This window comes from Tachysurus fulvidraco, chromosome 6, assembly GCF_022655615.1.
Source record: "Tachysurus fulvidraco isolate hzauxx_2018 chromosome 6, HZAU_PFXX_2.0, whole genome shotgun sequence".
Taxonomy (NCBI): Eukaryota; Metazoa; Chordata; class Actinopteri; order Siluriformes; family Bagridae; genus Tachysurus; species Tachysurus fulvidraco.
Window position 1 is genome coordinate 2,204,238 of NC_062523.1, and position 15,000 is coordinate 2,219,237.

General features: G+C 40.7%; 1 protein-coding gene across 18 annotated transcripts in view; it reads left to right on the forward strand.

The window, feature by feature from the left end:
• map2 (microtubule-associated protein 2) overlaps positions 1-15,000 on the forward strand; it is a 130,357-nt gene that overhangs the window by 78,511 nt on the left and 36,846 nt on the right. For 17 of the 18 annotated variants that reach the window (XM_047814900.1, XM_047814907.1, XM_047814908.1 and 14 more), the window contains exon 4: positions 10,770-11,007. In XM_047814900.1, coding sequence (XP_047670856.1) covers positions 10,806-11,007 — 202 coding nt within the window. In that variant the 5' untranslated portion in view covers positions 10,770-10,805. The remainder of the gene's footprint in view (positions 1-10,769; positions 11,008-15,000) is intronic. The other variant, XM_047814904.1, reaches the window with a different exon arrangement.

Below are 15,000 nucleotides of genomic sequence, written 5' to 3' on the forward strand. Positions count from 1 at the left end.
TCCCAGTAAAGAGGTGTGGTCTATAGATCTGTCAGTCCCAGTAAAGACGTGTAGATCTGTCAGTCCCAGTAAAGAGGTGTGGTCTGTAGATCTGTCAGTCCCAGTAAAGAGGTGTGGTCTGTAGATCTGTCAGTCCCAGTAAAGAGGTGTGGTCTATAGATCTGTCAGTACTCGTAAAGAGGTGTGGTCTGTAGATCTGTCAGTCCCAGTAAAGAGGTGTGGTCTATAGATCTGTCAGTCCCAGTAAAGAGGTGTTTTCTATAGATCTGTCAGTACTCGTAAAGAGGTGTGGTCTGTAGATCTGTCAGTCCCAGTAAAGAGGTGTGGTCTATAGATCTGTCAGTACTCGTAAAGAGGTGTGGTCTGTAGATCTGTCAGTCCCAGTAAAGAGGTGTGGTCTATAGATCTGTCAGTACTCGTAAAGAGGTGTGGTCTGTAGATCTGTCAGTCCCAGTAAAGAGGTGTGGTCTATAGATCTGTCAGTCCCAGTAAAGAGGTGTGGTCTATAGATCTGTCAGTCCCAGTAAAGACGTGTAGATCTGTCAGTCCCAGTAAAGAGGTGTGGTCTGTAGATCTGTCAGTCCCAGTAAAGAGGTGTGGTCTATAGATCTGTCAGTACTCGTAAAGAGGTGTGGTCTGTAGATCTGTCAGTCCCAGTAAAGAGGTGTGGTCTATAGATCTGTCAGTCCCAGTAAAGAGGTGTGGTCTATAGATCTGTCAGTACTCGTAAAGAGGTGTGGTCTGTAGATCTGTTAGTCCCAGTAAAGAGGTGTGGTCTATAGATCTGTCAGTACTCGTAAAGAGGGGACCCAAGTCCAACAGTCAGTAACATCTCCAATCTCCATATACAGGGGTGATGAACATATACATGTTATTGGTGATGACTTTAAGTCTGTCTGTTCCAGTAATTTTGCTCACCTACACCTTGGGTGGTCTGTCATCAAATGTGCCATGTTCTACATTGTTTAACAGATCTATATGTAAATATCAGGATATTGATTTATTTTATGTCAAACGCAAATGAATTATGTTCCAATACTGAAAAAAGTAGCTGCTTCATTAAAGCCAAGTTATCCCATATGCTCTAAACACATGCCACATGCTTCTGTCTGGAATAAAAGCATTTTCCTCAGATCCTCATCAGTTACAGATATTTTTTTTTTATTTCTGCTTTTTTAGACTTTTTGTTTTTTTTTAGAAAGCATATAGCAGATCATGATCAGAACCCAGAAGAACAATAACATGCACAGAAGTTTTTCAGTTTGGAGATCACTGCTCTGAGCTCATTACACCATTTTGTGTTATATTAGAGTACCACATTCTTCTCAGCACATCACAGGAACATTTTAAAGTCATGTTAAACTACTTGTATAGTAGAAGTACAGCACATTGTCTAGGAGCCCTTGTGTGAACAATCTTCAATCATTTTTATTGTTGAAACTAAAATCCTGCTCATTTTTCTGCATGTGGTGAAAATTTCAGGGTTTAAATATACTGTACATTTCGGCCGTCTAAAGAAATAACACGTAGTCCGCGTGTGGCTGTTAATTACACCGTGCTGTGATGTGTTCTACTTTTTGTTAGAGCTGCCTACAGTCGTAAACATTAACAGCCAATACTTCTTAGTTTTTAGATCATTTATATAAACACAATAACAAATATTATAAATTCTATATATAAAAAGTCAGATGTCCTCAAAAGGTCAGCCTTATTCATTCCACTGAAGCACATTTTAAAGCAATCCTGCAATGGATTTTATCCAACATGGATCATCAGGTTTTGCACAAACTCACATAGTGTCATTAAAAAAAAAATAATAAAGGAAGTTCGGATACAAAAGACTACGGGATTCTAATTAATTTCTACGTTTGACTCAACTTACTAATTGAATGCCGAAACAGACGTATGCATTTTCTGACCCCACTGTAAATCAAGTCAAGAAGCTTTTATTGTCATTTCAACTATATATAGCTGTTACAGTACACAGTGACCTGAGACAATGTTTCTCCAGGATCGTGGTGTTACATTTACGGCATTGAGCAGACACCCTTATCCAGAGTGACTTACAACTGAGCATTAAGGGCCTTGCTCAGGGGCCCAGCAGTGGCGGCATGGTGGACCTGGGTTTCAAACCCATTACCTTCCGATTAGTAGCCCAACACCTTAACCACTGAGCTACCACTTCGCTTTTACGTATGTGTTTACATAACACAAAGACCAAGACATGACAAAGGACAACATCATGACAACGCCAGACAAGACAACAGAGGGTTCGACTAAATACTAATCACAATTAGACACATGAGGAACAGGTGTGCAGAAACGGGCACGTGACACAAAACATCAACAGATGCACATGGCCAAAGTCCGGGCTGAGTCCTGACAGACAGGGCTAAGGCCTTAGTAAGTTAGTCCTAGATACATAAAGTGTAACTGTGAAACCTGGTGTACACAGTGCAGGACAAGACAACCAAGACAGACATGACAGTGCAGGACAAAATACAGTGCAGACAAAAAATTCTGTACAAAAAGACAGTTCAAATAAGACAATAAACAGAAACAGCACAGTGTAAGTACTGTATGTTCAACAATATGTGTGCAGTAATACTATAAAGAACACAGCTTCATAGCAGCAGGTCCCTGAGATAATGTAAGGAATTGTGCAAAACAGCAAACGACCGAAACGTTAGACAGTTGGACATCGACGTCGTAGCTTCGGTTTAAAATGAATGAAGGAAATGTAGATCGTAAGCATCCAATATTCCTGGCTGATCCAATACATTTAGAGTTTGTTGAAAATCATATACCGTGACCCGAGAAGTTCGGATAAAGCGGTAGAAAATGAATGAATGAATGAATGAATGAAAATCATATATATTATTGCTGAGCTGTAGTTTTTAACCTCACAGACATCACGGCTAGACACGAGTAAATCCCTGCTAATTAGCATGAACTTTATTGCTTGCTTTAGATCATCCATCATGTTTGTCTCCAAGCTACAGACACGCTCGTGTGTTAGTCACTTCTAAAACTCAAAAACTTCCTACCGAATCCAGATTTCTGTCTTATTAATGAACTCTATCCTCTTATCTACTCAACTGTAGTGTTTTTGCACCTGCATTATTGGCACATATTTCTGTTAGTAGGGTTTTTTTCTATGGACGTTTTTTCAGTTTAGATTGCATGCTTGGTTTGAAACTCATTTAAATTTATTGGTGTGTAAATGTTCTTGTAGGGCAAACTAAGCTGAAGAGTACGTACCTACAGGTTCAGACAAAAAATCCATAAAAGGTAAAGCACACAGAGCTGAAAATGTCAACCGGCGACTAAACGGTTGAAAGTATATATATATATATAATCTCCACAATACTGTTCAGGTATTTCATCCCATTAGATACCACAAACACACACACACACATGCTATGTTCACACATGCAGTGACTCGCAATGACAAAGCAGCAGGAGAATCATTTTCAGTGAGAGCTGCCAACGTCCAGGGACATAAGCGATATCAACCGCTGATGACTAGATGTGGGCAAAATAGAGAAAAGTTGACCTGTATGCAAATATGCAAATGAAGTAAAGACCGTTTACTTTATTTTTATTTTAAAATCTATAAAGAAAAAAGTAAATAATAAAATAGACAATTAATTATGTGAGTATAATGTCAGGCACCCATTAAAAAAAATATATATATATATATATATATATATATATATATATATATATATATATATATATATATATATATAAAAGTTCAACAACATAGAAACGGACAAACAGCTGCACCTTTTATTACTAATCGACAAACGTTAGCTCCGGTAGCTTACCGCGGCTGACTTAAGTTTAAGCCGCTCTTTATAAAAGCAAGGGTCAGAAATGGCGGTTCCCACAGAGTGGATAAAAACCAGACCCCAAACACGGGATAACAAAAAAATAACATGCAGCTTTGACAGGGGAAAAAACACGGAATACTAGATACAAGGCACAGCAAGAACTAAAAAAAAAAAACACTCCTACGTGTAACAACTAGGTGACATCACACACAAACCGTACACATCACAGACAAACCAAACGTCTAGGACTCAGTGAAGCCACATGCAACACGGAGGGAAAAATAGGCATGGTAATTAACAGCCAATTAGGGACATGTGAGTACAGGTGGGGAAACAGACACGTGAGAACTAAACATAAGTATACAATACATGACACAGTACATGCTGCCGGAACACCGTCTGATGATCTGACCGAGAATGTCTGAGCAGAATGTCTGAGCAGGGCCCTGACACCAAGGTTATATATATCTGGCTGTTTGCCCGTGCGGATGGCGGGTGTTTATAACGATTTTTATATGTTTATAACCCCCCATATTCTTAGACTTGTGGATTCCGGTGTTCACTGCCGGAATTTCTGCTTTATAAGCACGCCACACCTTCGCTCTAATGCGAAGAGTCGTTACTTTATGCTACATAATGCCTGCCTTGCCTGCTGTTTTGGAATTGTCTGTTTGCCTTTTTCCTATTTCTACAGCAAATAGATCCTACAGGTGCTCCCTTACTCCAGGTGGCGCTACACCTCGCTCTGACAACAACTTTTTTTTTGCTAATTAAATTATAACCCGTTTCTGGCTTTGGTTTTCTGGCGTTATTTTTTTCTGGTGTATAAAGGGGAAAAAAGGGAAAATAGCCGCTTACATTTTTCTTTTCTTTTCTTTTCTTTTTTTAATGAATCATCAGTTTTTCTTTTTAATTTTATTTTTTAAACGATAACTTTGATTACAAAAGGACATGGACAAACTTCCAGAACGTTTCGCTTTCACATGGCAGGAAACTGCTAGTTGCACCGCTGATGAATGTTGTTACTATGGCAACCAGTAGAACGAAGGCCTGCTGGCAATATTATCGTAGACCGACTGGAGACTTTGCGGCGATAAAATCACCGGATATGTGACAGTAGTTTAACTTCTTTAGAGGGTGCCATTACTTTTGTCCTATTTGAAATCGATCTATTAAGATTTACATTAATTCATCTCCTAATATGTAAATTTAAACAAACTCAGAAAATCTTATAGGATGTAATACTTTCTAGATTTCCCAGAATGCCACATTTTTGAATAGTAAATAAATCATGAATACATTTTCATATCAAATGTAATAAATCTGTCGGTGCATGTAATTAAAGAGAATTTACTTCCTGCGGTTGCCATGGCATCCTTCCTCTCCATGTCTTTGGCTTGACTTCCAAAATGGCAGGTGACATTTTGTTTTATGGTGTAAAGTATGGTGTGTTTTGTGTGATTGACAACCAGATCGTTGCATGCTGATTTGTTATACAGCATTATTGTGATAATAAGGCATGATATCAGCAAAAAGATGTCAGCAAAAAGAGTGTGTGTGTGTGTGTGTGTGTGTGTGTGTGTGTGTGTGTGTGTGTGTGTGTGTGTGTGTGTGTGTGTGTGTGTGTGTGTGTGTGTGTGTGTGTGTGTGTGTGTGTGTGTGTGTGAGTGAGTGTGTTTGTGAGTGAGTGAGTGAGTGAGTGAGTGAGTGAGTGTGTTCGTGAGTGAGTCAGTGAGTGAGTGAGTGTGTGTATGAGTGAATCAGTGAGTGAGTCAGTGAGTGAGTGAGTGTGTGTATGAGTGAATAAGTGAGTGAGTCAGTGAGTGAGTGAGTGTGTGTATGAGTGGGAGTATGAGTGAGTGAGTGAGTGAGTGAGTGAGTGAGTGAGTGAGTGAGTGAGTGAGTGAGTGTATGGCTGAGCGTGTATGAGTGAGTGAGTGAGTGAGTGAATGAGTGAGTGAGTGTATGAGTCAATAAGTGAATGAGTGAGTGAGTGAGTGAGTGTATGAGTCAATAAGAGAATAAGTAAATGTGTGAGTGAATGAGTGAGTGAGTGAGTGAGTGAGTGAGTGAGTGAGTAAGTGAGTGAATGAGTGACCGTGTACGAATGAGTGTATGAGTGAGTGAGTGTATGAGTGAGTGAGTGTATGAGTGAATAAGTGTATGAGTGAATAAGTGAATGAGTGAGTGAGTGTATGAGTGAGTGAGTGAGTGAGTGAGTGTATGAGTGACTGAGTGACTGAGTGAGTGTATAAGTGAGTGAGTAAGTGTATGAGTGAGTGTATGAGTGAGTGAGTAAGTGTATGAGTGACTGAGTGAGTAAGTGTATGAGTGAATCAGTGAGTGAGTGAGTGAGTGAGTGAGTGAGTGAGTGAGTGAGTGTATGAGTCAATAAGAGAATAAGTAAATGTGTGAGTGAATGAGTGAGTATATGAGTGAGTGAGTGAGTGAGTGAGTGTATGAGTGAGTGAGTGAGTGAGTGAGTGAGTGAGTGAGTGAGTGAGTGAGTGAGTGTGTGAGTGAGTGAGTGAGTGAGTGAGTGAGTGAGTGAGTGTATGAGTGAGTGAGTGAGTGAGTGAGTGAGTGAGTGTATGAGTGAGTGAGTGAGTGAGTGAGTGAGTGAGTGAGTGAGTGAGTGAGTGAGTGAGTGAGTGAGTAGGTGGGAGGAAGGAAAGGTTGATGCTTCCTGCAGAGATAAATAGGAACAGGTGAGATAGATCTGTCCTTTCTTGTTTACAGTGGAAGGTTTAAGATGAAAGGAAAGCTCTCTGGTGATGTAACACAGAGCAAACTGCAAAATGTCTCCCAGCTCACAGAAGATGAGAAAGTACAGAGTGTCTCAGGGGAAAGGAAGGACACATGCCAAGGCCAGAGACCACACAAGGTTTACTGTAACAGTTATAGAATAGATTTAAATATATTTATTCTGTGTATGACTGTGTGACCTCATCATATAAATGTTTGAGCCTTTAAACCTGACAACATCACGAACAGAAAATGTGGACTGTAGAAGCTAATTCTGTATCAGATGTAAATGATAAATGTGTCCCAAATTACTTACTGTACACTATTCACTTGCCCTGCGCACTATAGCGTAAATCACACAATGTGGACTAATTGTGGGATGTGATAGCTCACTGGTTAAGGTGTTGGACTACTGATAGGAAGGTTGTGAATTCGAATCCCAAAATGTCATAAAAGCTGCAGGTTTCATCAAGAATTTGTTAAATATTTGTAAAATAATGTAATAAATAAACACATTCAGCAAACGTTGATAATTACTTATAAAGATTCACTACAAATTATAGCACTCTTGATATATTATAGGGGGCACGACGGCTTAGTGGTTAGCACGTTCGCCTCACACCTCCAGGGTTGGGGGTTCGATTCCCGCCTCCGCCTTGTGTGTGTGGAGTTTGCATGTTCTCCCCGTGCCTCGGGGGTTTCCTCCGGATACTCCGGTTTCCTCCCCCGGTCCAAAGACATGCATGGTAGGTTGATTGGCATCTCTGGAAAATTGTCCGTAGTGTGTGTGTGTGTGTGAATGAGAGTGTGTGTGTGCCCTGTGATGGGTTGGCACTCCGTCCAGGGTGTATCCTGCCTCGATGCCCGATGACGCCTGAGATAGGCACAGGCTCCCCGTGACCCGAGAAGTTCGGATAAAGCGGTAGAAAATGAATGAATGAATGATATATTATGCATTAGGAAGTAAATAGTAAATAGCGTTCATAAGGCTATTGTTATTTGTAACATTTCTCTATGTCTGTTAATAACTGTTGAAAGTCAATTTTTTTTTTTTATCCTGATGCAGTTGACTAAAAAAAAAATCATAAATGATGCAGGTTAATTTAAGAATTTGGTAAGAAATAGACAGATTAAATGGACGTTATAATTATGAACATTATAGAAACATGTTCATAATTATAACGTATATTTAATCTATTTGTTTATGTTTAGTTATGAACATGTACTTCAAGTTATAGCAGTCTTTTGATAAAAGTACACATGAGAATTTTTACTGTGACACCTTATGCAGTAAGTAGTGTTCATAAAATGTTATGCTGGGTTCATATAAAACAGTGTTTATAGCGTTATGTCAGTGTCCATAAGGTTATATTTTGTTTATAAAATGTACATGTGTGATATTAGTGTTCATAACATTTTATATTGGGTTTATATAAAACAGTCTTCATAACCTGTTATAATAGTGTTCATGACGTGTCATATTAGTGTTCATAACATGTTATATTAGTGTTCATAATGTGTTATATTTGTGTTTATATACAACAGTCTTTATAATGTTATATTAGTGTTCATAATGTGTTATAATAGTGTTTATAACATGTTATAATAGTGTTCATGTGTTAAATTAGTGTTTATATACAACAGTAAGTGTATGAGTGAGTGACTGCATGAGTGAGTGAGTGACTGAGTGAGTGAGTGAGTGAGTGAGTGAGTGAGTGAGTGATATATTAGTGTTATATTGTGTTATATTAGTGTTTATAACGTTATAATAGTGCTCATAACGTGTTATAGCAGGTTCATATATAACATATAGGGAAAATTTGGCTAAAGGTTGCAATAGAAAAAGAAATCTATGAGAAATAGAGAAGGTGTTATAGAGTGCAGTGATTAGATTACACTTTGGTGATGTGTAGAAATTAGAACAAAGGATGTTATATACGTATATTGGTGAAGTGCAATTGTGTGAATGCACCGGATTTTCTTCGCGATCTTCTGCTTTCCTTCTTCTATTCGAAAGCGTACAGATGGGTGGATTAGTTAAATCTAAACAGCACTTAGTTTTGGAGGCGTGTCCTGGTGTCCGATTCCACTGCGACTACGACCAGGATGAAGCGTTACTGAAGATAAATGAATTAAATAATTTGGCGGGAATTATTTTATTAATTTTTCTTGAGGGGTGGCAATAATTCTGGAGCATGATTACACGGAAAGTTTGCGAGTGTTGTAAAGTAACTTGAAGGTTCACCGAGTCATGATCTAAAGCTGATGGACGTGTAATTGTACCGTAGTGGATGGAAAAAGCCAAAATTTGCAATAAAATAAAATGGATGAAACATTCGGTTCCTGAACGTAAAGTCTCCTCTTGGGCTTTATATCATTCAGGCAGAGGAACGGAGGAAGCGATAAACTACCGCTGACGGTCTTACAGGTTCAAACGATTGTCTTGAAGTGCGCTGATGAGACGTGGGAAAGCAGGGGAGAACGTCTGATCTTTACGATCGGGATTCGAGCCGAGCGCTGTGGCTTCTAATCTGATGCAGAGGAGCCGAAACTCGACGCTCCTCTGTTCGCTTCTCCTTTAGTCTTCTTTAGCATGGCTTAGAGAAGCGCTAAGCTCAGCCATTTCTCACCTTTTGTATTCCTACGATGCTGTAATCAGTGTGAAAGGACTTGGTGGGAATTCTCTTAATAAACTGGGGCACATTAGAGGAAGAGCTGATTCACCAAATCTGTCAAATCATGCTAATAATCCCAGATGTCAGATAAGTCATGTGATGAGCTTTCCTCTTTCTCTCTCTCTCTCTCTCTCTCTCTCTCTCTCTCTCTCCCTCTCTGTCATTCTCTGTCTCTCTCTCTCTTTCTCTGTGTCATTCTCTCTCTCTCTGTCTCTCTCTCTGTCTCTCTCTCTCTCTCTGTCTTTCTCTGTCTCTCTCTCTGTCTCTCTCTCTCTCTTTCTCTGTGTCATTCTCTCTCTCTCTCTCTCTCTCTCTCTCTCTCTCTCTCTGTCTCTGTCTCTCACTCACTCTCTGTCTCTCTCTTTTTCTCTGTGTCATTCTCTCTCTCTCTCTCTCTCTCTCTCTCTCTCTCTCTCTGTCTCTGTCTCTCTCACTCTCTCTCTGTCTCTCTGTCTCTCTCACTCTCTCTCTTTCTCTCTGTCTTCTGTCTCTCTCTGTCTCTCTGTCTCTGTCTCTGTCTGTCTGTCTCTCTCTCTCTCTCTCTCTCTCTCTCTCTCTCTCTCTCTCTCTCTCTCTCTCTCTCTATTGAAACTTACTTGAAACTTGCTAGCTTGTTGACTGCCGTAGATGTACCATACTTCACATAAAGGATTTCCTAATTTTTTGTTTGCGTGTGTGTGAGTGTGAGTGTGTGTGTGTGCGTGTGTGTGTGTGTGTGTGTGTGTGTGTGTGTGTGTGTGTGTGTGTGTGTGTGTGTGTGTGTGTGTGTGTGTGTGTGTGTGTGTGAGTGTGTGTGTGTGTGTGTGTGTGTGTGTGTGTGTGTTTATGTATTAGTGTATGTGTGTGTGCGTGTGCGTATGTGTGTGGGCGTGTGTGTGTTTATGTATTAGTGTATGTGTGTGTGCGTGTGTGTGTGTGCGTGTGTGTGTGTGTGTGTGTGTGTGTGTGTGTGTGTGTGTGTTTATGTATTAGTGTATGTGTGTGTGCGTGTGTGTGTGTGTGTGTGTGTGTGTGTGTGAGTGTGTGTTATCAGTGGCTGACCCTTTTGTTTAATATATTCTGGTTGTAATGGACTTATAAAAGGAATGTCATTAACAAGCTAATGGCCCTTTTTCCTGTGCTAAGTTACAGATTAGCTAGCAATGTAATTTTGGCTATTAGAGTTCTTTAGAGACAATGTGAGATAGTAATTAGCATTTTTAGAAACAAAGTGAGACGCTGAACGGTTGCTAAGAGATGAATATGAAGCACCGGGATTGTTCTGTCTCTAGCACGAGTGCCTTACTCTCTCTAATCTCTCCTTTAGCACCGATCTTGATCATTGTTTCTGTTAGCACACCATAATCTAAATCATCTCAGCAACTCCTCCGCTCTCTGCTCAATCAGAGCTTCGTTTCACTCCACTTTCAGTGTGTGTCCTCTGTGTGTCCTCTTTCTGTGTCCTCTTCGAGTTCTACATGTTCCCAAACGTACTTGTGTCATGTGTCAGCTAAGCAGTTTTTTTCTCCATCAGCAGTAAGGTGAAATCTCCTCCCGTCCCCCGGTTCTGATGGCAGACGGTCGGCAGCCTGAGGACAGCGCCTCGCAGTGGGCATTGCCAGGGACCCAGGACTCCTCCAGTCCTGTGGGAGAGAATGGTTTCTCCTACAGGACGTGCCAGCCTGGTGCTGCGCACGCCGCCGCCGCTGCCTCCTATGCCAAAGAGAACGGCTTTAACGGTGACCTGCCCTCGGGCCATGAAGTAACTGCAGGTAGGAACCGGAAGAAAAGGGTTGTTTAAGGGTTTAGTGGGTGGGTTGGGGTACCTCAAGGGTCCAACAACTCTAAGGGTTTTTCTACAGAGGCCCTCCAGGTTCTTTTAGGGTGCCTAATGTTTTTTCTTTATTAACAAAAAATGTCCTTTGTCTGCTGCGCGGACGTAGCAACTGTTACCGTTGTCGCTTGTGGGCTTGTTCTATGCAGCTTTCTTCTGATTAGAAAACTTAATCTACCTAATTCACAAATCTACTAATAAGTATGAAAGCTTAGCAGAATAGCAAACATGCTAACTGTATTAGCGATACGCATTCTCCAGAAGCACCAACGATCTTTTCTGCCTCTATCCAAGCTGCATTTTTCTTCATTTCTGTATATGTTTAGTGAGAAATCTTTGTTTTGTTTTGACTTTCTTTCTTTCTTTCTTTCTTTCTTTCTTTCTTTCTTTCTTTCTTTCTTTCTTTCGTTTTACACCTCTGTTAAAACATAGAAGAGAACACTATTGCTCTTCTCTATCTGGAGCAGGAGATACAGTGTTCTTACTTAACATAAATCAGGCTAAAAAGCAAGTGATTGCAGGGATGTGGAACAAAAGGCTGAGCTGACTGCGAGGGATTGGGTGCCATGGCAACTCTCAGATGCGAGTACTAATGCCAGGAGCTGGAGTTGGAAAAAAATACACCGATGCTTAAAAATATGTAGGAAATTTCCGGGCCTGTCGCTCGATTCGAGTAGAAACAACAGTAAATAGTGGATTTTTAGCACCTTCATGATAAAGTGTGAATCTACTGGTTATACACTATACTACTATGACTACACACTCATGTCCACTTTATTAGGAACATTGGTGCTGACATTCGATCAACTGCATAAACAAACAAGTGTACAAATGTTCCTAATAAATTGGCCAGAGAGCCAACATGTTTCTTTCTTTCTTTCTTTCTTTCTTTCTTTCTTTCTGATACATCACCTACATCAATGACTGACTTTTTCTGTGTCTCTTGTTGCTATAAAGCCGTGCGTCAGTGTGGCATTTTGTTTTGGTGATGTTTTGCTCAGAGGTAGCATTAGAGCAACTGTTAACATTCCGTGTCGTGACTTGAGGAGGAGTGCGGAGTGGGTGATGTGGAAAGAAGCGAGAGAGGTAAAACAGAAAGAGGGAGGGAAAATAATAAAGGGGAGAGTGCGGAGCGGAAAGAGACTAAAGTGTAAGATTAAAAAAATAACATTGTGAGGAGGAGGAGGAGGAGAAAAAGGTTAAAGACTCTCGGGCATCAGTGAGAGGAATATGAGGATGTAGGAGGCAAGGTGTGAACTGCACAAGCCCTTTTGAACTGTGTGTGTGTTTGTGTATGTGTGTGTTTGTGTGTGTGTGTTTGTGTGTGTTTGTGTGTGTGTTTATGTGTGTGTATGTTTGTGTATGTGTGTGTTTGTGTGTGTGTATATGTTTGTGTATGTGTGTATTTGTGTTTGTGTGTGTATATGTTTGTGTGTGTGTATGTGTGTGTTTGTGTTTGTGTGTGTGTATATGTGTGTGTATGTGTGTGTTTGTGTTTGTGTGTATATGTTTGTGTATGTGTGTACTGTATGTGTGTATGTATGTGTGTGTTTGTGTGTGTGTTTGTGTATGTGTGTATGTGTTTGTGTGTGTTTGTGTATGTGTGTGTGTTTGTGTATTTGTGTATGTGTGTGTTTGTGTATGTGTGTGTATGTGTTTGTGTGGTTGTATGTGTGTGTATGTGTGTGTTTGTGTGTGTTTGTGTGGTTGTATGTGTGTGTATGTATGTGTGTGTGTGTGTGTGTGTGTTTGTGTATGTTTGTGTGTTTGAAGATTCTCTGAACATCACAATACTTCTCACATACTGTAAACAGTGTGTTCCCGTCCTTTCATCTGTCCATCCTAATCACTCTTTCTTGCTGATGCATTTTATCCCCTGTTCCCTGAGCGTTTCTCTCCCACCTTCTCTGTTTCTTCTGCTTTTCTTTCTTGGTTTTTCTCCCATCCTCCTTTCTTTTTCCTTTTCTTCTGATTCCCTGTGTTTCCACAGCACACTGAATACTTACATAAGTCTTTCTCAGCAGTAAATAGAATAAAATAAATAAATAAACAGAAGCAGTTTTCTGATAAGAAAAACGAGGTTAATCACTGGGACGTACAGATTCCATAAAGATAAATAGGCCACACCTCCTTTACCCGACCTGCGGATACATTGGCCACACCTCTTTCATTGAAACTGCAGGTATGTTGGCCACGCCCCTTTCTTTTAAAATAAAATAAATAAGCCACACCTTTTTTTCCTGGAATTAACATGTACACAGGCCACACCTACTTCATTTGACATGACAGATGCATAAGCCTCACCTCTTTTTTTGGAATTAACGGGTACATAGGCCATGCCTTCTTCACATGGACTAACAAATGAATAAGCCACACCCCTTTACTGGAATTAACATGTACACAGGCCACACCCTTTTTACTGGAATTAACAGGTAGACAGGCCACACCCCCTTTACTTTGACTAACAGATATATAAACCAGTGGGGGGCACGGTGGCTTAGTGGGTAGCACGTTCGCCTCACACCTCCAGGGTCGGGGTTCGATTCCCGCCTCCGCCTTGTGTGTGTGGAGTTTGCATGTTCTCCCCGTGCCTCGGGGGTTTCCTCCGGGTACTCTGGTTTCCTCCCCCGGTCCAAAGACATGCATGGTAGGTTGATTGGCATCTCTGGAAAAATTGTCCGTAGTGTGTGACTGCGTGAGTGAATGAGAGTGTGTGTGTGCCCTGCGATGGGTTGGCACTCCGTCCAGGGTGTATCCTGCCTTGATGCCCGATGACGCCTGAGATAGGCACAGGCTCCCCGTGACCCGAGAAGTTCGGATAAAGTGGTAGAAAATGAATGAATGAATGAATATATAAACCACACCTTATTCATTTGAAATGACAGATCCACAAGCCACACCTCCTTTACTCCATAAGCCACACCTCCTTCACTGGAATCTATAGGTACATAGGCCACACAGATATATATATATATATATATATATATATATATATATATATGGCACACGTTCTTTACTAGACTGGGCGTGTACATAGGACACACCTCCTTCACTTGTGCTGACAGATATATAAACCATGCCTTTTTAACTGGAATAGACAAGTACACAGGCCACACTTTGTTCAGTTGGATTGACAGCTATATAAGCCACTCCTCCTTCACTGGAATTAACAGGTAAAAAGGCCACAGCTCTTTTAATGGAACGTACAGTATGATTGATGTGCAGTGGTTGATTTTTCACACCACTACTTTCCTGACTTAATTATTAATCGTATCACCTCTTCGTACCAGTGGAGCGTTACGCGTACCTGTGCGGCTCGGCATCGATCACGAGCCTGTCACCGAAATCATGCAACCGTTCGACCTGTTTTCACAACCATGTAAAATTAATGACTGCAGCTTGCTTTGCTTGTTTAATTAAGTCATCATGAGGTTCTGTGGCCTGAGGGAAGCTTCCTGCCTTTGCTGTACCTGGTGTACTTTTCACGCTAGAGCTTTAGCCTTCCTGCAGAGTTGCCCGTAAAGACCTTTAACTCTACCACAAAGCCAGAGATTAGAGGAGCTTTGTGTGAGCGTGAGTGTGTAGAACCGGGAGCTTTACCGTTATGGGGTTACCTTTGGGATATTTAAAGAGAGAGGAATTGATTTGAATAGAAACAAGTTAGACAAGTAAACATTTATGTTCATCTTATCTTGGGTTTCTTAGGATTATTTCAGCTCTTCCAAAACTATACGTGTCGACTAAGGGCGCCAAGACTTTAATTGTTCAAGGTCGTCTATAGGTTTGCAAGTGTTAAGCTTAAAAGTAGTAAATAATATATGGGGGACACGGTGGCTTAGTGGTTAGCATGTTAGCATGTTCGCCTCACACTGCCATATATGCAAATTGGTTTGTAGTAGTGATGTCATAACCATGAGGAATCCAAAACCTT